Genomic DNA, 21,984 nt, shown 5'->3' on the forward strand with positions numbered 1-21,984 from the left:
GGAACTAGATCCCACACGCATGCCACAACTAGGAGTTCGCATGCAGCAACTAAGGAGCTGGTGAGCCACAACAAAGGAGCCCATGTGCCACAACTAAGAAGTCAGCAAGCCGCAACTAAGGAGTCCGCAAGCTGCAACTAAGGAGCCCACCTGCCACAACTAAGACCCAATGCAACAAATTAATTAATTAATTAACTAAAAAAAAAAATCTCCCTGACCTACCTCACACCTGAAGTTCCTTTAATAGGAAACTACATTAAAAAAAAAAAAAAAGAAAGAAAAGAAAGAAAACAAACTTATGGTTACCAAAGGGAAAGGTGGGGGGGAGGGATAAATTAGGAGTTTGGAATTAACATATACACACTACTGTATATAAAATAATCAACAAGGACCTATTGTATAGCACAGGGAACTCTACTCAATCCAGTATTCTGTAATAACCTATATGGGAAAAGAATCTGAAAAAGAAGAGATATATGTATATGTGTAACTAAATCACTTTGCTGTACACCTGAAACTAACACAACATTGTAAATCAACTATACTCCTGTATAAAATAAAAATTAAACTAAATTTTTTAAAAAATGGAAGTTTTGGTGAAAAGCAATTAAGAGGAGGTAGGTAGCTTTATGAGAGACACAGGCTAAACAATAGGCCAGCTACTATACCAGAGAGAACCAGGAAAAGAGACAGCTAAGGATAGTCCTCTTGGGGCTAGAAGAACCTCAGACAATGACCTCAGCTGCAAAGGAGCTAGAGTTTAATTGCATCATACCACCAGAGCATTTTATGCCCCAGGTTTCTGTCAAAAACAATAGCGCAATCAGCGAGCAATTAATGGAGCCTAATAACTGAATGTATGTGTTAAGCTGTACAGCAACCACTAAGAAAATAACTAAAAATATGTATAGTGAAGAATAAAAACCCAACAGTGTTCTTAACATCATGATAAAATGAATTTTCTTTTTCAACATTTCATGAGCTGCTCAAAATCATTATATATTTCAGTTTTCTTCCTCTTTGGAACACATCTTTCTTGTAAAGCCTTTTATTTTTCCTGGAATTGCTGACTGCCTTCTTTTTCTCTGGGCTTCTGTGCTTGAATGTCCTCAAGCTTCCCCAAGAATTCGATAATTCTGTCCTGTTAACTCTTTATTAAAAGTTTAAGTGTCAAGTACAGCAGATGTTGCACAGCAGATCTCCAGAACTTTTTCATAGTGCATAACTAAAACTCTATACCCATTGAACAGCAACTCCCCATTTCTCTATTCCCATCCCTGGAAACCACAATTCTACTTTCTGTTTCTATAAGTTTTACTATTTTAGATACCTCATATAAGTGGAATCATGCAGTATTTGTCCTTCTATTTCACTTTGCACAATATCCTTAATGTTTGTCCATGTTGTAGCATATGACAGAATTTCCTTCTTTTTTTTAAATGGCTGAATAATATTCCATTGTATGTATATATTATACTTTTTAAAATTCACTCATCTGTTGATGGACATTTAGATTGTTTCCACTTCTTGGCTCATTGTGAACAATACTGCAATGAACGTGGGAATGCAATATCTCTTCAAGATCCGGTTCTCTTTGGATCCAGAAATGGAATTCCTGGATCATGTAGTAGCTCTATTTTTATCTTTTGGAGGAACCTATAGAGTGTTTTCCATAGTGGTCGCACCATTTTACATTTCTAACAGCCGTGCACAAGGGTTCCAGTTTCTCCACATTCTCACCAACACTTCTTATTTTCTGTTGTTTTGATTTGTTTCATTTATAATGGTCATCCTAACAGGTGTGAGATGATACTTCATTGTAGTTTCAATTTGCATTTCCCTGATGATTAGTGATGTCAAAAATCTTTTCATATACTTGTTGACCATGTGTAGATCTTCTTCGGAGAAATGTCTATTTAGGTCCTTTGTCCATTTTTATTTTTATTTATTTATATTTTTTATTTTTCTTTGTCCATTTTTAAATTGAGTGATTTGTTTTATTGCTATTGAGTTGTAGCAACTCCTTATATATTTTGGATATTAATGTCTTATCAGATATAGTTTACATGTATTTCCTCCCATTCCACAGGTTGCCTTTTCACTCTGCTTATTGTTTCCTTGGCTATGTAGAAGCTTTTTAGTTTAATGTAGTCCCACTGTCTATTTTTGCATTTATTACCTGTGTTTTGATGTCATATCCAAGAAATCATTGCTAAGACCAATGTAATAAAGCTTTCGCCCTGTTTTCTTCTAGAAATTTTATAGATTTAGGTCTAATGTTTAAGTCTTTTATTTATTTTGAATTGACTTCTGTGTATGGTGTCAGATAAGGGTTCAATTTTATTCTTTTGCTTGTGGATATCCAATTTTCCCAGCATCATTTGTTGAAGAGACTTCAACATTTCCCCATTGTGTAGTTTTGCCATTCTTGTTGAAGGTCTTTTGACTGCATAAGTGAGGGTTTATTTCTGGGCTCTCTATTCTGTTCTATTGGTCTATATATCTGTCTTTGTTCTAGTACCATACTGTTTTTTATTACTCTAGCTTTGTAATATGTTTTAAAATTAGGAAGTGTGAGGCTTCCAACTTCATTCTTTTTTTCTCAAGATTGTTTTGACTATTCAGGATCCTTCATGGTTCCATATGAATTTTAGGATTATTTTTTCTATTTCTATAAAAAAATGTCATTGGGATTTTGGTAGCGATTGCACTGAATTTGTAGATCACTTCAGGTAATATGGGTATTTTTAACAATATTAAGTCTTGCAATTCATGAACACATTTATATCTTTCCATTTATTTGTGTCCTCTAATTTCTTTCAGCAATGTTTTATAGTTTTAAGTGTACAAGTCTTTCACATCTTTGGTTAAGTTTATTTCTAAGTATTTTATTCTTACTGATGCTATTGTAAATGGGGTTGTTTCCTTAATTTCCTTTTTAGATTGCACATTGCTAGTTTATAGAGACTCAACTGAGTTTTTTTTTTAAAACAAATTAACTAATGTGTCTTTTTTTTTTAAAGTGAATTTATTTATTTATTTTTAATTAATTTATTTTATTTATGAGTGTGTTGGGTCTTCGTTTCTCTGCAAGGGCTTTCTCTAGTTGTCGCAAGCAGGGGCCACTCTTCATCGCAGTGTGCAGGCCTCTCACTATCGCGGCCTCTCTTGTTGCAGAGCACAGGCTCCAGACGCGCACACTCAGTAATTGTGGCTCACGGGCCCAGTTGTTCCGCGGCATGTGGGATCTTCCCAGACCAGGGCTCGAACCCATGTCCCCTGCATTGGCAGGCAGATTGTCAACCACTGCGCCACCAGGGAAGCCCTCAACTGAGTTTTTTAATGTTGATTTTTATCCTGCAACTTTGTTGAATTCATTTATTACTTCTAACAATTTTTTTATGTATAGAATTTTTAGAGTTTTCTTTGTATTAGATTATGTCATCTGCAAGCAGAGATAATTTTACTTCTTCCTTTCCAATTTGGATGCTTTTTTTTCCTTACCTAATTGCTCTAGTAGGACTTCCAGTACTATTTTGAATTGAAATGGCAGGAGTGAGAATCCTTGTCTTGTTCTTTATCTTAGAGGAAAAGCTTCTGGTTTTCCCCCAGTAATTCTGATGTTAGCTGTGGGCTTGTCATATATGACTTTTACTATGTTGAGATAATTCCCTTCTATTCCTAGTGTGATGAGTGTTTTTATTGTGAAAGGGTGTTGAATTTGTCAAATGCTTTTTGTGCATCTACTGAGTTGATCATGTGATTGTATCCTTTGTTCCATTAATGTGGTGTATCACAATGATTGATATTTGTGATATTTGAACCATTCTTGTGTTCCACAGATAAATCCTACTTGGTTATGATGTATGATCCTTTTAATGTATTGTTGAATTTCGTTTGTTATTATTTTGTTGAGGATTTTTGCAACTATATTCATTAAGAATATTGTTTTTTAGTTTTCTTTTGATGTCTTTTTCTGGTTTTGGTATCAGGGTAATTCTGGCTTCATAAAATGAGTTTGGAAACGTTCCCTCCTCTTCAATTTTTTGGAAGAGTTTTAGAAGGATTGGCATCAGTTCTTTAAATGTGTGGTAGAATTCGCCAGTGAAACCATCTGGTCATGGGCTTTTCTTTGTTGGGAAGTTTTTGATTACTGATTCAAACTCCTTACTAGCTATAGGTCTGTTCAGAATTTCTATTGCTTCATGAGTCATTCTTGATAAATTGCATGTTTCTAGGAATTTATCCATTTCTTCCAGGCTATCCAATTTGTTGGCTTGGAATTGCTCATAGTAATCTCTTATAATCCTTTAATTTCTGTGACATTAGTTGTAATGTCTCCTCTTTCATTTATAATTTTGAGTCTTTACTTTTTCTTACTCTAGCTAAAAGTTTGTCAATTTGTTGGTTATTTGAAAAAACCAACTCAGTTTCATTGATCTCTACTATTGTTTTTCTAGTCTCTGTTTCATTTATTTATGCTCTGATGATTATTATTTCCTTCCTTCTGCTAGCTTTGGGCTTTGTTTTTCTTTTTCTAGTTCTTTGTGCTTTAAAGTTAAGTTGTTTATTTGAGAATTTTCATCTTTTTAATATAGGCAGTTATTGCTATAAACTTCCCTCTTAGTACTGCTTTTGCTGCATCCTATAAGTTTTAGTATATTGTTTTTGTTTTCATTTGTCTTAAGATATTTTCTAATTTCTCTTTTGATATCTTCTTTGGTCCTTTGGTTGTTCAAGGATATGTTGCTTAATTTCCATGCATTTGTGAATTTTTTAGTTTTCCTTCTGTTATTGATTTCTAGTTTCATTGCACTGTGGTTGGAAAGTATACTTAGTATGATTTCAGTCTTCTTACATTTGTTAAGACTAGTTTTGTGACCTAACATGTGATCTCTTGTGGAGAATGTTTTGTGTGTGTTTGAGAACACTGTATTCTGCTGCTAGTGGGTGAAATGTTCTGTATATGCTATCAGGTTCATTTGGTCTATGGTGTTGTTCAAGTCCTCTGTTTCCTTATTCATCTTCTATCTGGATTCTATCCATTATTTAAAGTGAGGTATTGAAATATCCTAATATAATTGTGTTACTATCTATCTTTCCCTTCACTTCTGCCAATGTTTCCTTCATATATTTGGGTGCTCTGCTGTTAGGTGCATATATCTTTTTAATTGTTATATCTTCCTGGTTAATTGACCCTTTTAGCCTTATATAATGTCCTTCCTTGTCTCTTTTGACAGTTTTTGACTTAAAGTCTATTTGTCTGATATGATTATGGCCCACCCTGACACCTGCTCTCTTTTGGTTACCATTTGCATATAATATTTTTTTCTATACTTTAACTTTCACTCTATGTGTGTTCCTAAATCAAAAGTCTCTTCTAGACAGCATATAGTTGGATCTTTTTTTTATCCATTTAGTCATTCTATGTCTTTTGATTGGGGAGTAAACTCCACTTACATTTAAGTGTTTATTTATAGAGAAAAAACTTACTATTGCCATTTTGTTAGTTGTTTTCTGTCTGTTTTGTAACATTTTTGTCACCCGCCCCCTTTCCTCTCTTTTTTACTTCCTTTGTGTTTTGTTGTTTTTGTTTTTGTTTTTGTTTTTGGTAGTGATATATTTTGATTCCTTTCTTATTTTCTTTTGTGGATGTTCTACACAAAAATGTACTTTCTTTTTGGTTACCATGGGGCTTACATAAAACATCTTATATTTACAACAATCTATTTTAAGCTGATAAAACTTAACTTCAATTGCATACAAATACTCTTCACTTTTACTGCCCCCTCCTTACACTTTTTATGTTATTGATGTCAAAAATTACATCCTTTTATATTGTATGTCCATAAACATATTTTTATAGTAATAGTGTTGAAAAATACTTTTGTCCTTCAACTTCTATACCAGAATTAAAAGTGATTTATGTACCACCATTACAGTATTTTGTATTTGTCTATATACTTACCTTTATTAGCAAGCTTTATACTTTCATATGTTTTTGTGTTGCTGTTCAGCGTCCTTTTGTTTGAACTTGAAGGATTCCCTTTAGCATTTCTTGTAAGGCAGATAAAGTGGTGATGAACTCCTTCAGCTTTATTTTTAAAACCTGGGAAGGTTTTATTTCTCCTTCATTTTTAAAGTCCCCCTTTTTTTACCAGATATAGTATTTTTGGTTGGAAGTTTTCCCTTTTAGCACTTTGAATATGTCATACCACTGCCTTCTGGCCTGTAGAGTTCCCGCTGAAAAATCCACTGGTAGTATTATGGAACTTCTCTTGCACATGGTGATTCACTTTTCTCTTGCTGCTGTTGAAATTTTCTCTGTATTTGACTTTTAACAGTTTGATTATAATGTGTCTTAGTGTGGATTTCTTTGGATTCACAATGGTTGGAATTCATTGGGTTTCTTAAATATGGATGTCATTTCCTTCCCCATTTTTGGGAATTTTTTGGGGCACTATTTCTTTAAATAATTTTTCTGTCCCTTATTCTCTTTCTTCTTCTTCCAGGGCTCCCATGATGCATATATTGTTTTGCTTATGATATCCCATGTGTTCCTCTGCTTTCTTCACTCTTTTTCATTCTTTTTTCATTTTGTTCTTCTGACTGAATAATTTCAAGTGACCCGTCCTCAAGTTCACTGATTCTTTCTTCTGCTTAATTGAGTCTGACGTTGAACCCCTCTACTGAATTCTTTAGTTCAATTATTGTATTCTTTAGCTCCAAAATGTCTATTTTGTTCTTTTTTAATATTTTCTATCTTTTTGTTGATATTTTCATTTTGTTTATGCATCATTTTCTTGATCTCATACAGTATCATTATAATGGTTATTTTAATTCTGTTAGGTAATTTATATACCTCTATTTCTTTAAGGTAAGTTTCTGATTTATTTTATTCCTTTGTATGGACCATGTTGCCCTGTTTCTTCATGTGTCCCATAACTTTGTTTTAGGATTGGCATATTTGAAATAACAGCCACCTTTCATAGCCTTAGGGACTGGCTCTTTGTGCAGAAGACTCTTATTAATCAGCTTGACTAGAGATTCTGGGGGCCTCTGTAACCCTTTCTTGGAGGGAAGGGGATGCAAATTCTCTGAGCCTCTGTGCGCAATTTCTCAATTAGTGTTGCTGGTTTCTTTTTCCAGGGGCTCATAATCTTTTGCTCCCTCTGAGAACAAGGGATAGCAGAGAACCTTGCTACTGCAAGTTCTATGGTTTTACAGTAGCAAGATTCTCTGCTATCCCTTGTTCTCAGAGGCCTCCAGATATCTACCATATGATGAGTCCCCATCAGCATCCCAGGTTAGGTGAGACAGATACCAGTCCCTTGGGCACTCTTCCAAAAAGCTTGAACATCAGAAATATGCTTCTTTCACTCCTTCCAGAGGGAAAAGCCTCAAGTTGTTCACCTGCCCCTAATTGCACTGAGCCATCCTATTCCCTGAAAGCCATTTTATCCACTCGTCTTTGTTCTCAGTGGCACCTGGGCGTCCAAACTACAACAGTTCTGTCAGTGCTCTGAATTAGACAAGACAGATACCAATCCCTCAGTAGCCCTCTGAAGAGCTGGAATGTCAGATGCAGCCACTATTTTCTCTTCACCCCCAGTGTAAAAAGTGTAAGCCAGGGTATTCTCTACCACTGCTGAGCTGTGCCAGCTTAGAGGAGGGGCTGATGCAGTTAAAGTGAAATTGCTCTTCTTACTCATTTGAATGTGGCTGTTCACAGCTTTGCACTCAGGTGCTGTAACATCTTAACTGGATTCTGGAATTCTCGTCACAGTATTTTGGTCCATATATTGTTGTTAAATTGAGGTTTCTACGGGGGAAGGAGCACTGGGACTTTCCATTCAGCCATCTTGTGATGTCACTTCTTCCCTGGTTCACTCTTGGGCTCTACCATACATTTGTCATTCTGAGAGTTTTTTCACTGCTTTCTTACGTTGGAAACACTCTTTCCCTCATCCCATATCTTCCTTTTTTATTTATAAGTTTGCTTTCTAATTAAGGATGCATGCACAAAAAACTAAAATCTACAAAGAATAAAATTTTTTAAATTCTTCCTTATATTTGACTTGATGATTTGGCTCAATATAGACCTCTAGGTTCAAAATAATTTTGCCTCACAATGTCGATGGTATTGCTGAGAGAAAAGTCTGATGCCATTCTATGAAGAAGTATGTATGTAGGCATGTAGCAGTTGGGGGTGGATTTCTGGAGTCAAATGTTATATAGTCAAATTCTAAACTAATTCCTGTGTTTTCAGCTCCACCTCTTACTCTATTTCTTTGTTGAGTATGAACTCTTCTCTTAGTCAGACCCTTTTCGGGATTCTACTCAGCAGGCCAGGTCCTTCCTTTACTGCAGTTGGAAGGATATATATATATATATCTCCTATATAAATTTATAAATTTTATATGTATATAAAAATATGTATATATATTTATGTTTATATGTAAATATTTCTATTTTTTTAAGTTAGTCATTAGGAGCGGACTGCCTAGGTTTAAATTCTGGCTCTGATGTTTCTAGCTATGTAACCTTGGCCACATCACTCGTGCCTTGATATTATCATGTGATTAATACTACCTATTTTAAGGATTAAATATAAAAGTACTATTATTGTTAGTATTACTCTTCTGTTCTGCTTTTCCAAACATCCTGCTTTCATATGCTTTTCATATTCCATTTGTTTACAGCTCTCTTTTGTTGATGTTTCCCCTCATGTTTCTTTTTATATTATTTCTTTGCTTAATGAATTCTAGGTAATGAGAAAATAAACATGTGTGTTCAGTCCTCTTTCTTAAGCTAGAAGCCAAATCTGATTTTTAATTTTAGAAAATATTCAGTGATTTAATGGTTTTAGTGTTATTTTTTAATAATTTAAGATATTTTTAAATGAAATTATTCTCTCTCTCTTCATATATTATCTTTACCATATTTGCCTAGTGATCTAATGACCTAGGGTCAAAATTAAACAGGAATTTTCTTTCTTTTGATAGATTCTTAATGATAGTAGCAAAACTGTTTTAATGCTGGTCAGAATTTAATTCTCTTTAAAGCACTGGAAGCAAAATAAAGAGTAGCAGCATGTTAGAGAAAAGCCTAGTGGTTTTTCTGTATTACATCAATTGAAAGTTAACAGTTTTATTATATCTTACGAAAAACTGAAAAATGAACCAGAAAATAATGATGAGAACCATGATGATGATAGCAGCTACAATTTCAAAACTGTATAAATATATACCAAGCACTTAATATATATCACGTTACTTATTCTTCATAATAGCTCTACAAGGTAAGCATTTCAGTCCACATTTTATTTATGAGGAAACCAAGATTTAGAGTGCTTAAATAATTTGCCCCTGGCCACACAGCTAGTAAAGGACAAAGCTTTCTGACACAAAGGCCTTTCTGACACATAATCCTGTGTTCTGGGATTATGTACAACTAATCTGGGACTTGAGAACCTATAGATTTGAATAAATTGCATTAATGAATGATTATTACTGCATCTCAAGGGACTGTTTCCCTTTTGCTGTGTTTCCTCCCTCTGATACCATGGTGGTCACTGTAGCTGCTCATAGTAGCTAATACTTCCATGTCTCATTCCCTTAAAATCCTCATCAACAACTTTCTCATTGGAATCCTCTGTTTTTTTAGAGGCCCAGCCCCAAGTAAGCCCAGGTGGGAAATACTCTAACATCTCTTAGTGAGAGCAGGAACATACCTGTCTGTATTGCCCAAGTCAAGGAGAGTTTCTTGTAATAATAGACACTCAGTACACTTTGAAAAATGAATGAGTGGTGGTAAAAAAAAAGAACAGACTAAAATTCCTGATGTAAAAGACAGAAGACTGTTGCTTAGGCAGAGGAATTTATCAAGTAGAGACTGTAATATATTTTCCTCTAGAAATAATGGCAGTTGGGTTCTACAGTTCAATTAATATCACTAAAACAGCAGTCCAACTAATATTCAAGTTATGTAGTATATATGTGGCTTAATCTGGGAACCCAACCACTATTTTTATAAAATGCTTCTATAAGAAAATGCTCTCTGAAAGGCAAATAATAGACTTATGAATGAATTTTTGAAACAAACAATTTGTAAATTGAAGTTAACATCTAAGACAATTAACTTGTTGGTAATCTTTGCTTTTGTCTTCTCATTTACTTACAAAGTTATAAAGAACATGAGATCAAAAGCTGTTTTTTATTACATAATAGTACCACTTTGCCCAACTTTTTCCTATTCTCTCTGCTCTTACCCCACCCAGCATTCATCATGTTACCTTATATGTAGTAGCTACTCAAAAATCTTTTGCATACTGATTGTTTGATTTTTAATAGAACTATCACTCATCATAAAGAAAGTATATCCTGAGATACCTAGGGTTCTTGCTTCAACCTAGCTTTAATTTTAAATTACATTACAAAATTCTAAATGATCTCTAAAATATGAATTATAAACTCCAATTTTAATTCATATGGTTATACAGTATTAATAAAAATAAGTAAATTATAATACATTTGGATGTTTATCATTTTTTCCCACCTGACTTATAATTTAGAGGCAAATGGTTGTTGTACGGTCTAGAAAGCATCTTGGTTTAAAAGGCCTCAAAAGCCCTGTGTTCTAACCTACACTTTAAAAAACTTCCTCTGATGGGGACAGAGAGGGAATGACCTCTCATTCCAGGAAACATTAGAAGTGATCTAATGTCCTAGCAATATATCTATCCTTCTGTCTGAAAATAGTGTGTTTGGAGTTTAGGATGACCTACCTACTTATCTCTCAGATGGAGGAAGGCTGTGACTGGGGAAGAAGGACCCATCACACATTTGTTTTAAGTATGGTGACAAAAAGATACTTCACAAAAGACACTGTTTTGCCTTTGCAGGTGTAACTGTGTGGAACCACATAATCCTAGCAATGATACATTGAAGGAATGGAGGGAGTCCAATATTTCTGCCTCTGACATAATTTGGGAGAACCTAACTGTGTCGGTAAGTGAAACATTGAAAAATAAGTCATGGACTTCCCTGGTGGCGCAGTGGTTAAGAATCCGCCTGCCAATGCAGGGTACACGGGTTTGAGCCCTGATCCGGGAAGATCCCACATGCCATGGAGCAACTAAGCCCATGTGCTACAACTACTGAGCCTGCGCTCTAGAGCTCATAAGCCACAACTACTGAGCCCACACGCCTAGAGTCCATGCTCTGCAACAAGAGAAGCCACTGCAATAAGAAGCCCGCACACCACAACCCGCTCGCCGCAACTAGAGAAAGCCCACATGCAGCAACAAAGACCCAACACAGCCATAAATAAATAAATTAATTAATTAATTTTAAAAAAAGAAAAATAGGTCATACCTTGAATCTTATTACTATAAGGGCTTTTACTGACATTTTGAATGAATTATTGCCACTAAGTTAAGTGTTTTAAACAAATACTATTATAAAAGTGATGGTTTTGATTTCATTCATTTCAAGTATGCATAAGTATACTGCGGTTTTCTTTCATTATTAAGTTTTTCCAGTAGTTACTAGGCCTGAGTTACTCTGAAAGCACACATATATGGCATAATGTGACTAGATTAGCTGAAAGCACATTAAATAAGAATAGTGTTGACCTAAATGAAACCGTATGGCAGAACTAAGTCAGCCTTCTGTGTAAAGAACCCAGAATGCTTTTACTTTACTCTGTAATACTGCTCCAACTGTTCAGAATATGTTAAGGGGGAGGGGATGTTTGTTAATATTTTAGTGTAAATATTGAACTTTTTGGGAAAACAAAAGTCACTTTTCTTAATAAAATTCTGGCACCTCCCTCAGGAAGATTTTCTTACTTCCATTTTCTCCTTATCCTCCATTCAAGAAAGAGAATGGCAACATATTTTTCACCTATCAAAGTTAAATCTTATACCTTTAAAAATATTTTTGGCTTTCCTCTTTTTTTGTGGTATCTTTTTTCCCCCTCATAGCTGCATTTCTCAATTCTTCTTAATCTCTTGCAATATTTGTGCACCTCCTTTTCCATCTACATTTGCATCCTTTACTTCTGGTCAATCAAATCTCATAATTGGAAAAATCGAAAGTGTTCTGGTTTTAATAAGTATTAAAATCTGAGTCATTCTAGTTTCTTCTCTATTCTTTCCAGTTACAAACATTACAATCCAAAGCTTCTGCCACTTTATCTACCCGTATAAGCTCAAATCCCATTATAACCATGCACATAAAACTATATAAATTCTAGTTCATTTTATGAAAAACATATCATTTAGTAAGTGAGCCAGTTAGTGACACATAGAAATCTTTTTTGTTGTACAAATATTATAAAACTCTAAACATGATTCTTGTAAGAGCACTTGACCTATTGCCTATTTTCTCAATTTTCCTCATTAAATATTTTCTTTCAGAATCAAAATCAAATTACTTACCTTCTGTTTAAAATTCTATCTTGACCTATATTTTACTACCTTTCCTCTTATGCTAGTCATTTGCTCTAAAATAAGCCTTCACTTACTTTTGTTGTTTTCTTCTGTTATAGTTAACATTTATTCTGTCCTATTTTTCCTTAGAAAAAATAACATTGCCAAACTGTTTCCTTTCAGAGAGCCATTTTACTTGATCAATAAAAGAAATGATGAGCTGAACAAGAAAGAATGCTACAGTTATTCAGAATTTAGACATGGGATTGTGGTTGATCCATTCAGCAGTGCATCTTCCATTTATATTTCCCTTTTGTAAACTATAAAGATATTATGTCTTGAGTCCCTTGCTTTTGTCCCTCATCTTGGTGTCCCCTACAATGCAGTAACCCAATAATCTCATCTCTAAATTATTTAACATGATAATTTACTCTGTGTTTTATAGTCTTGAATAATTTAATATTAAATAATAATATTCATTCCATGTAGTAGCAAACCCTGAATCATAACTTTCGAAGAGACTCATAGCACAATTGATCTAGCTAGCCATGAGTTAATTTTAAATGTTAGAAGTTTTAGGGTTAAGCAGAGTACAGTGAAAAATATTTTGCAATCAAAGCAAATCTAGCACTGTGGTTTTTTTCTTTAAGTTCTGTACTAGGAGTTAACATTCTGGCAGAAATTTTCATATTATTTTTCATTAGTTAAAAGCAGTTTTTGCAATAGGTAATTGCTAATCTTGACCAGAAATAGCATTTATCACCAAAGGGAATGCTACATAATGAAAAAATCTTACAATTTTTAAGTCAATGAGGTCCATAAAATTTTTTTGTCTTAATTGTTATTCTGGGTTTTCTTTCCTCAGAATAACCATTAGTATCACCAAAAACATTGTATTAATAAAGCACTGTGCTAATGGCTATTATAACTAGTTTTGTAAAAATAGTCATGTAATATTTACTTTGTATATTATTCACATGATAATTTTTAATTGAATTGTTACATATCTCATAAATTGTAATTTATACCTTGCTAACTCAGCAAGGGCAAAGAACTTTAGTTTTCTTTGATTCTCCCAAACAGCTGTATGCATAGTAAGTGTTCAATAAATATTTAATGATCATTTTGAAAAATAGTCTCAAATCACAAATTTACTATTTAATGTAAATGTCTTGTTTTGGTTTATTTTGTTTTCCAGCTTTATTGAGGTATAATTGACAAGTAAAAATTGTGTATATTTAAGGTATACAATATGATGTTTCGGTATATGTATACGACGTGAATGATTACTGCAATCAAGCTAATTAACATATCCATCACCTCACATAGTTACCTTTTTTTTTTTTTTTTGGTGAAAACAATTAAGATCTACTCTCTCAGCAAATTTCAATTATTTAATGCAATATTATTAACCATAGTCACCGTGTTATACATTAGATCTTCATAATTTATTCATCCTGCATAACTGAAACTTTGTACCCTTTGACCAATATTTCCCCATTTTTCCCCTCTCCCCAGCCATTGGTAACCATCATTCTACTCTCTGCTTCTGAGTTTGACTTTTTTAGGTTTCACATGTAAGTTAAATCATACAGTGTTTGTCTTTCTGTGTCTGGCTTATATCAGTCAGCATAATGTCCTCCAGATTCATCCATGTTGTTGCAATGGCAGGATTTCCTTCCTTTTTAAGGGAATGATATTCCGTTATATATTTATACTACATTTTTTTAATCCATTCATCCATTGACAGACATCTAGGTTATTTCCATATCTTGGCTATTGTGAATAATGCCTAATTCAAGTGTTTTATAGCAAGCTAGAATACTTAGATTTCTATGTTTATATATATTTTTAGCAGTATCTCAAAATCTGTCATTATAAAGGAATTCCTAGGCGAGGTTTAAAATATTCACAAGCAATTAACTAGCAATTGGTTAAGAAATGTTTTAGTGCCAGAATTACATATTTAGCTTATATATAAGTAAGGGGCAAGACACTAATGCCAACTTTAATTTCTTATTTTATCAAACTTAATTTTTACCAATTTATAACACTGCTGAAACTTAGAACGTGTTGAAGAATAATTAGTAGAAATGAGTTTGTCAACAAGCATTTTTTCATTTTTGTAAGTGAAACCATATGTGAGACTCAAAATAAGAGAACAGGATTTGGATTTAGTTTTCTCTTCCAAATCTCAGGACTTGTGTGTGTGTGTGTGTGTGTGTGTGTGTGTGTGTGTGTGTGTGTGTGTGTGTTTAAAGGTACAGTTAGTATAAACCAGAAAATAAATGTAGAATTTAGTAGTTCACAATTTTTCCTTTTTAAATAGCATACTGTCCCCCTAAAAGGAAGAAAAAATAAATACGCTTTTCAAATTTGCTTTGAATTAAAGTAACTAGGCAAGCTATTGGCAATGTATTATAGCTTGTAAGACAGTTAAATGATCCTTTAAATGGTGTCTGTGTTCCTAATTGAGAACAAGACCCAGCCAAGTCCAAGACTTGGAGGACTTTTATATCTGCACAAAAGACTGATCACAAATATTTAGATAACGTGTTTACAACAGAGCTTCTAGCTCCTCTTTGTATTTATCCATTCTTCTTAACCATTACTTTGCTTAGTAATTGCTATACTAGTATCTCTGGACAAGGGGCAAGAGACGGGACTAAAAAATTCAAGGATTCATTTTTGCTACTTTATCTATTTTAACAGAGTTTTGAGAGAAGGAAAATTAAAGCTATAATTAAGGCCTGGGGGATTTTTCTTTGGTTTTTCAATTAGCCAAGTCATTGTGCTCTATATTAACATAGATAATTGGAATTCAACTTTAGCTAGCAAAGAATGTAGCATTTGCAGTTAGATTAGAAAAAGGAATGGAATTGTTTTAAATAATTATAAAGTATACAAACAATATTTCTCAAGAATCCTAGCCTTAGGGGTAGCTGCCCCAAGTAGATTTTACTAGTTTGTTTTTGGATAACCATGTAACAATCCGTGATTTAGTCTAGAATCTTTTGAAGGTATTTGTTTTCTGCTATACAAGGACTCCAGGGCCTGAAGCTTTGTTCATTGGACAGTCTCTGTTGGTGATCAGTCCGTCAGTCCATATTTTTCTCTAAGATCTTTAAGTATCTGGCACAATTCAGTTTCTGTTCAGGTCCAGATATCTCAAGTACTAACAAGGTCACTGGATCACTTAAACCATTCTTTTCTCTGTTTTGAAATAAAAAATTAAAATTTAGTGTTCTAATCTTTAAATTAAAATAGTAAAAAGCAAAACGTTTTTTAAAAGTTTTAATTTCAAAATATTAATGTTTAAAATGCTCAGTTTTTTTCCTCCAAGAAAGGAAATTTTTTTGACTTTGCTGCCACCTCATGGCTAAGGCAGCAATTAGAAATGATCCTTCAGAGGCTTATAAAATATGAACCAGGAAAAAAAAGAAAAGACCATGAAGAAGTCATAGTAAATATGAACTTTGCATTGCTCCTATACTAACTTTTTCTCTTTTGTTCTGTAATTTAAATTTGAGCCCCATCTTTGACTTTCAGTTTCACTCCAGTAATAATGTATCATAGTTTTTGTTGCTTTTCTCACCTTTCTTGGGAGCTTTTGGACTAGATAATTCTACAAAATCATTGTTCTTCTTTAATAATATTCCCACCAAAGGCATCATGTTTGTATCACAACTCTGCTGCCACCCAGCAGCGGTGAGCCCATAGCCAATTACTTAACTTCTCTACACCTCAGTTTCCTCAGACATGAAATAGAAATAATAACAACTACCTGTTTTATAGGGTTGATGTGAAAATTCATTAAGATGGTGATTGGTAAATCAGTTAGTTTTACAGATTTAAACTTAATTTGAAAAGGCAAGAATTTTAGAAGTGGTTCATATTGCTCACTACCTATCCAAATAGGAGCCATAACTGAACAACTTCAGCGGCTCAACTGCAAGTGATCTTAAGATGTTAGTTTTCTGAGAGAAACGTGTCCACCTTTTTTTTTCTTAATAGCTCCATTTGTTTTACTTCCTCTGGCAGGAATGCAAATCATTGCATGGAGAGTATGTTGGACGAGCCTGTGGCCACGAGCACCCGTATGTTCCAGATGTTCTATTTTGGTCAGTGATCCTGTTCTTTTCCACAGTTACTCTGTCAGCCACACTGAAGCAGTTCAAGACTAGCCGCTATTTTCCAACCAAGGTACTTAGACTACAATTTTTCTGATCAAAATGTGAACCAACATAAAGCGTGCTATGGAGTCATGTGTGTTTTAGGACAAAAGAATGAGCTATCGCTGTCGTTAAAGGAGCCACTGAAAGGTTTCTGTGTGATTGAGCTGCCAGATTAGGAGTGGGCATGGTGAGGGAGGTAAGAGAAAGCATTTTGTGATACAGTGCTAGGAGTACACATTCCCTCCAGGCTTATCTCCTAACTTCAAATCCCAGAGATAAACTCCCACTTTCCCACTTTCATTTTTGGAACTCAGAAGCACACACTGCATTACTGATTGTCACTTTCTTGCCCAGCGAACAGTGGGAGCTATTCCAGCCTGACAGACACCTCATAGGAGCCACCGTTACATTCTGTAATTGGGAAAGCCCTGCAAGACTCATTGGAACACTACCCTCTTTTTCATTTTTAAAGTGTCAGTCCCTCCGCCTAACCCACCACGTTTGCATCTGCATATTTGGAAAGGAAAGTAAACAGAGAAACAGCTTAGTTCAATATTTAACACTGCAAAGTAACACCTATAAGGTCTGACTCAGCCAAAAAAGAAGGAAGGAAGGGAGGGAGGGAGGGAGGGAGGGAGGGAGGGAGGAAGGAAGGAGAAAAGAAAAAGAAAGAAGAGAAACAAGAAAACAAGCTTTTTAGGGATGAGCTAAAAATTGTGATGGAAATTCTACTCTGGGAAAATGTTTTAAGAACTGTTGTTTGAGAGAAACTTCTGTTTTTCTTACCTCTTCCTTCCCTAAGGTGGAAGATCATTTCTTTCCCCCCAAAGCTTAATTTGATTAATATAGAATTATTTTTTTTGTATCAAACTCCTGCATTTTGTATGTGTTTGTGTGTGCGTCATAAAGGCAGCCTAATAAAAAAGGCAGATCTTGTTGATTATTGTTTAAGAATTTTTCTCAAGGAAGGCTTTATAAAAGAGAAATGGCTTTAAAAACTGGCTTACATAGAATAACTTTTAAATTTGCTTACTCTGTTGTGCACATTACCTGCTGCCATACTTGTAGCTCAGGTAAACTAACTAAAATATGCTTCTTCAATAAAAATAGATAATTTTATTTTATGGTATTTCAGGTTTATCATATTAAAATGTTACCTACGTGAGAAAGAGTACTAAAATATAGCGAAATTCTAGCCATGCAACCTTATTCTGTGAGATAAATATTCGCATACTGGAATTCATAATAAACTTAGATTTTTATCAGCACTGCTGATGTAGTGCTATTGTATCACGCAAGATTCCCATAATAAACTTAGATTTTAAATAAATACTGAAAACAGCACAATCACCATTGTAGCTATTCCATAATGCCTCATTTTGAAAATGTTGAGTGTGTATTCATCCTAATGACAGAGATACATAAATATAAATATGACAAGAGTTAGTAGTAATATTATAGTCTGCATAAAATATAATATTATGATATTATGTCATAAAGTGTTTATAAAGTGTGATTCTAGATTATGTTCCTGAGTATTCTTCACTGTTTATAGTTCCTTCAAGTGACAAGTGTTTTCATTATGTTTAGGTTCGATCCATAGTGAGCGACTTTGCTGTCTTTCTTACGATTCTGTGTATGGTTTTAATTGACTATGCCATTGGGATCCCATCTCCAAAACTACAAGTACCAAGTGTTTTCAAGGTGAAGTTATCATAGGATTTACTATCATCTCTCCATCTCTGTAGGTCTAATTTTTATTCGGATGATGGCTATAACCCTAGTACTTGGGATTTTCATGAAAATATAAAGAATATAGATTAATATAACAGTAAATAAAATGCCCAGAGCATGACTAAAACTTTGGCCTAATATTAAAAAAATAGAAATCGCAGAAATAGAAACCTAGAGGCAGCTTGAAAAAATTTTCTGTCAATTATTCCCATGGAAATATCTATATTCTTAAAAGATAAGGAAGCATTTTGAAAGTAAGGGTAATGCACAGTGGATAGGGCTTGAAAACAGATAAAATTAGGTCTGGAATAGAGTTCAGACCATGTTACTAACTATGCAGCCTTGGGCCAGTTACTTAACCTCTCTGAGCCTGTTTTCTCACCTATCAAAAAGAGCTAGAGACTTCCTCAAAGAATTGTCAAAATGATTTCCTTTGGGACTCATCTCAGGCACCAGCCATGTTCGAACCTTTCCCTGAGCCCATGATGTGACCAAACGTCTTTTAGACATTTTTACATAGTGACCTGGATACACATCTAAAATAAGAGTTATACACAGTGGTCAATGTGATACTTGTAAATGTAAATAAATTTGCCAATCATAAATGATAAATATTAATATGATTTTATTTAATATAGGTATTGATTGAGAACACAAATTTGTGAGTCAGTCTGTCAGAGTTGAAATCCGATCTCCACCACGTACTAGCTTTGGGACCTTGAAAAATTTACTGAACCTCTCTATGCCTCAGTTTCCTTATCTGTATCTTCTTTAGACTGTTGTGAAGAAAAAAATGAGTTAAAATATTTAAAGCACTTAGAATAGTGTCTGGTACCTAATAAATGCTTTGTGAATATTATTATTATTAAATATGTAATTCACTTGGCATATCAGTTTATAATTAGGGCTTTCCTGGTATTATCTGTAAGACTTAATTTGATTAGGTATTCATTAATCCAGTTAATAACTGTGCATTCTTTAATTTTTCACAGCCCACAAGAGATGATCGTGGCTGGTTTGTTACACCTTTAGGTCCAAATCCATGGTGGACAGTAATAGCTGCTATTATTCCCGCTTTACTTTGTACTATTCTAATTTTTATGGACCAACAGATTACGGCCGTCATCATCAACAGAAAAGAGCATAAGCTAAAGGTATATTTTAACATCCATTTTAATGTAAATCATTGTGATTCAACTGATGTCAATTGATGTTTATTATACTTTGTATTCTATAGTCATTTGCATAGTGAAATATTAAAATATTTTCAGATTCATAATTTTATTTTCTATATTCATGGTACTTTGTCTTATGATAAGTTTTAAAATAATTAATTAATTAAATAATTTATAGTACTTGGCTGAGCTCTGAACTCTGGAACCCTACCTCCAAGACTTAAAATTTAAAAACATTGCCAAAGTTTTAGCTTTCTTTACCATGTTTAACACGTTGTAATGAAATAGTGTATTTCGGTGAAGTGTAGCTTTTACCAATTTGTCTTACGTCTGGGATTCTTCTATTTCTCTATTTGACCCTAAGTATGTGTATTAGATTGCATTCATTTTGGAACAAATTACATCTTCAAATAATTCTCATTTTCTTTAGTCGTTCCTCCATCTATAATGTCTAGGACATCAAAACCCAGTCATAAATGTTATAGTTTGTGACATCTTCGTTGAGTTTTAGTGCAGATTTTAATGACTTTCTTTTACAAAGAGAATAAATATGAATGTGTCTTATTTATTATATTCTGACCCTGCCATTTTGCAACTGTGAATAATTAGCTGTTCACTGGTGTGCAATTTGTCTGAGATGCGTAATGTGAGCACTGTCATTTATAGGAATGTGTTAAATAAAATCAAAAAAATCATTGAATGGTTAAAAGTACTCTGAATCAAACCTTACAAAAACAGAACAGGCACAATCTTGTTTTTTCTGGTATCATGGGATAATTGCCAGCTATCTTCACATACTATTTAAACTCTAGGAAAAGTTTCATTGTCAGAGCAACAGAAATCATACTTTATAGAATTTTTAAGTATGTTTGTTAGAAAGATTTAAAAATCAGATTGATTGAACTATTTGATGGGAAGTAGTAATGACATAAGTATAAGAAAGCACAGTTATTTGTAATAAATCTTACTGAAAAGGAATTTTGTCTATTATATTGGGGAGAATGTGTGTCTCTCTTAAAATAAAGAGAATTATTTATTCTCTTTGTAGAAAGTAACTTAAGCGTGCTCAAAACCTTTTTTAAAATGAGTTCATATTCACTTCTTGTTTTTGTCAAAAAATTTTTTGATTATTAAAGATGTATTCTACGAAAATATCACATGAAGTCTTAGGAACTAGACCAGTGATGTGCTGGTACATGTTTAACAGCCAGTCCTCTGTGTATAAAAAGAAATACCCTGATTTATAATGTTTGCCGATTTTCATGATATGAATACTCCCATCGTGGCCCATTTCAAGCTACCGAAGTGACATCAATTGGCAGGAAAAAATTTGAAAATTAAACAATTGGTTCTTATAAGTCTGTATGAGCTGGCTCCAAAATACTGCTGAACTACATTATTCAATATTAGAAACTTTGAATCATTTACAGCTCTCAAAACAAGAAATTCAGATTTCCAAATTAGTGGTCAACTTATTTAATATCAATCATTCAAAAATATTATCTGCTTTTAAAATATCAGCCTTCTGCAAAAGCAAATACCACCACAACTTAATTATTAAAGTTACATAGTTGATTAAGTAGATCTATAAAACCGGTGTTAAGAACTTAATGTTGAATGCTGTTAGTCTGCTACTCTCTAAGAAGTAGGAAAACATTTTTCCTAGACACCAGTTTATTTTTTAAAACTGAAAACATCTCTATTTTTCCCATTTCTGTTTTTATTATATACTGAAATATGTATTCTCATACTACATATGTTGCTTGTTGTTTTTACATAAGAGCATTATAATGGTAATTATCCAATGCCAACAATATAAATATAAATCTGCATTATCATTTTTAATGGCAGTGTATATATTTCCTTATGTGGCACATGTTTTAAATGAACTAAAAGACTCCTGTTTTAGAAAGAAAGTAAGCTATGTAATCATTGTTTCCCTTTCAAAGGAAGTTGGGTTTGTTTTTTTTTTTGGCTTTTATAATTAGACAGAGATATCACTGATTTCACTGAGAAATTTTCCTTGTAAAATTTTTTTCGAAATATTAGTGGAATCATTAAAACAGAATGTGGAAGTAAATGAAGAATTGCCCAGGGTGATGTTACCTTTTTGGCTGTCCTGTATGCTTGCTGTTTCCAGATCTCTCCACCTTATAAATCACATATTGCTTGCTCCTTGTTCTTCATGAGCCCATGGTAGGCCCTTGACATTCACAGACTTTCCCAAGCTCCAGATCAACAAATATACTATATTTACCTCCCCTTTATATATCGTATAGAATAGCTAAAATATAATAAAGCATTCTTTAAGTGGTCCTTTCAAGTATCTGCATTTATAAAATTAAATGTAGAACTAAAGCATTTAATATTTTTGTCACTGAAACAAACTTGAGACTACATTATTAAACTATATTACATTATTTGTACATTACTTTTTATTGTACAAATGGCTATGTAATCAAAAGAT

At 33.5% G+C, this 21,984-nt stretch overlaps 1 protein-coding gene across 7 annotated transcripts in view; it reads left to right on the forward strand.

The window, feature by feature from the left end:
• The window catches only part of SLC4A10 (solute carrier family 4 member 10), a 310,427-nt gene that overhangs the window by 256,735 nt on the left and 31,708 nt on the right, over window positions 1–21,984 (forward strand). For all 7 annotated transcript variants that reach the window (XM_057551625.1, XM_057551622.1, XM_057551624.1 and 4 more), the window contains 4 exons: window positions 10,904–11,009; window positions 16,475–16,636; window positions 18,199–18,312; window positions 19,335–19,496. In XM_057551625.1, the coding sequence (XP_057407608.1) occupies window positions 10,904–11,009; window positions 16,475–16,636; window positions 18,199–18,312; window positions 19,335–19,496 (544 nt within the window). The remainder of the gene's footprint in view (window positions 1–10,903; window positions 11,010–16,474; window positions 16,637–18,198; window positions 18,313–19,334; window positions 19,497–21,984) is intronic.

The sequence above is a fragment of the Balaenoptera acutorostrata genome, chromosome 8 (genome assembly GCF_949987535.1).
Source record: "Balaenoptera acutorostrata chromosome 8, mBalAcu1.1, whole genome shotgun sequence".
Lineage (NCBI taxonomy): Eukaryota > Metazoa > Chordata > Mammalia > Artiodactyla > Balaenopteridae > Balaenoptera > Balaenoptera acutorostrata.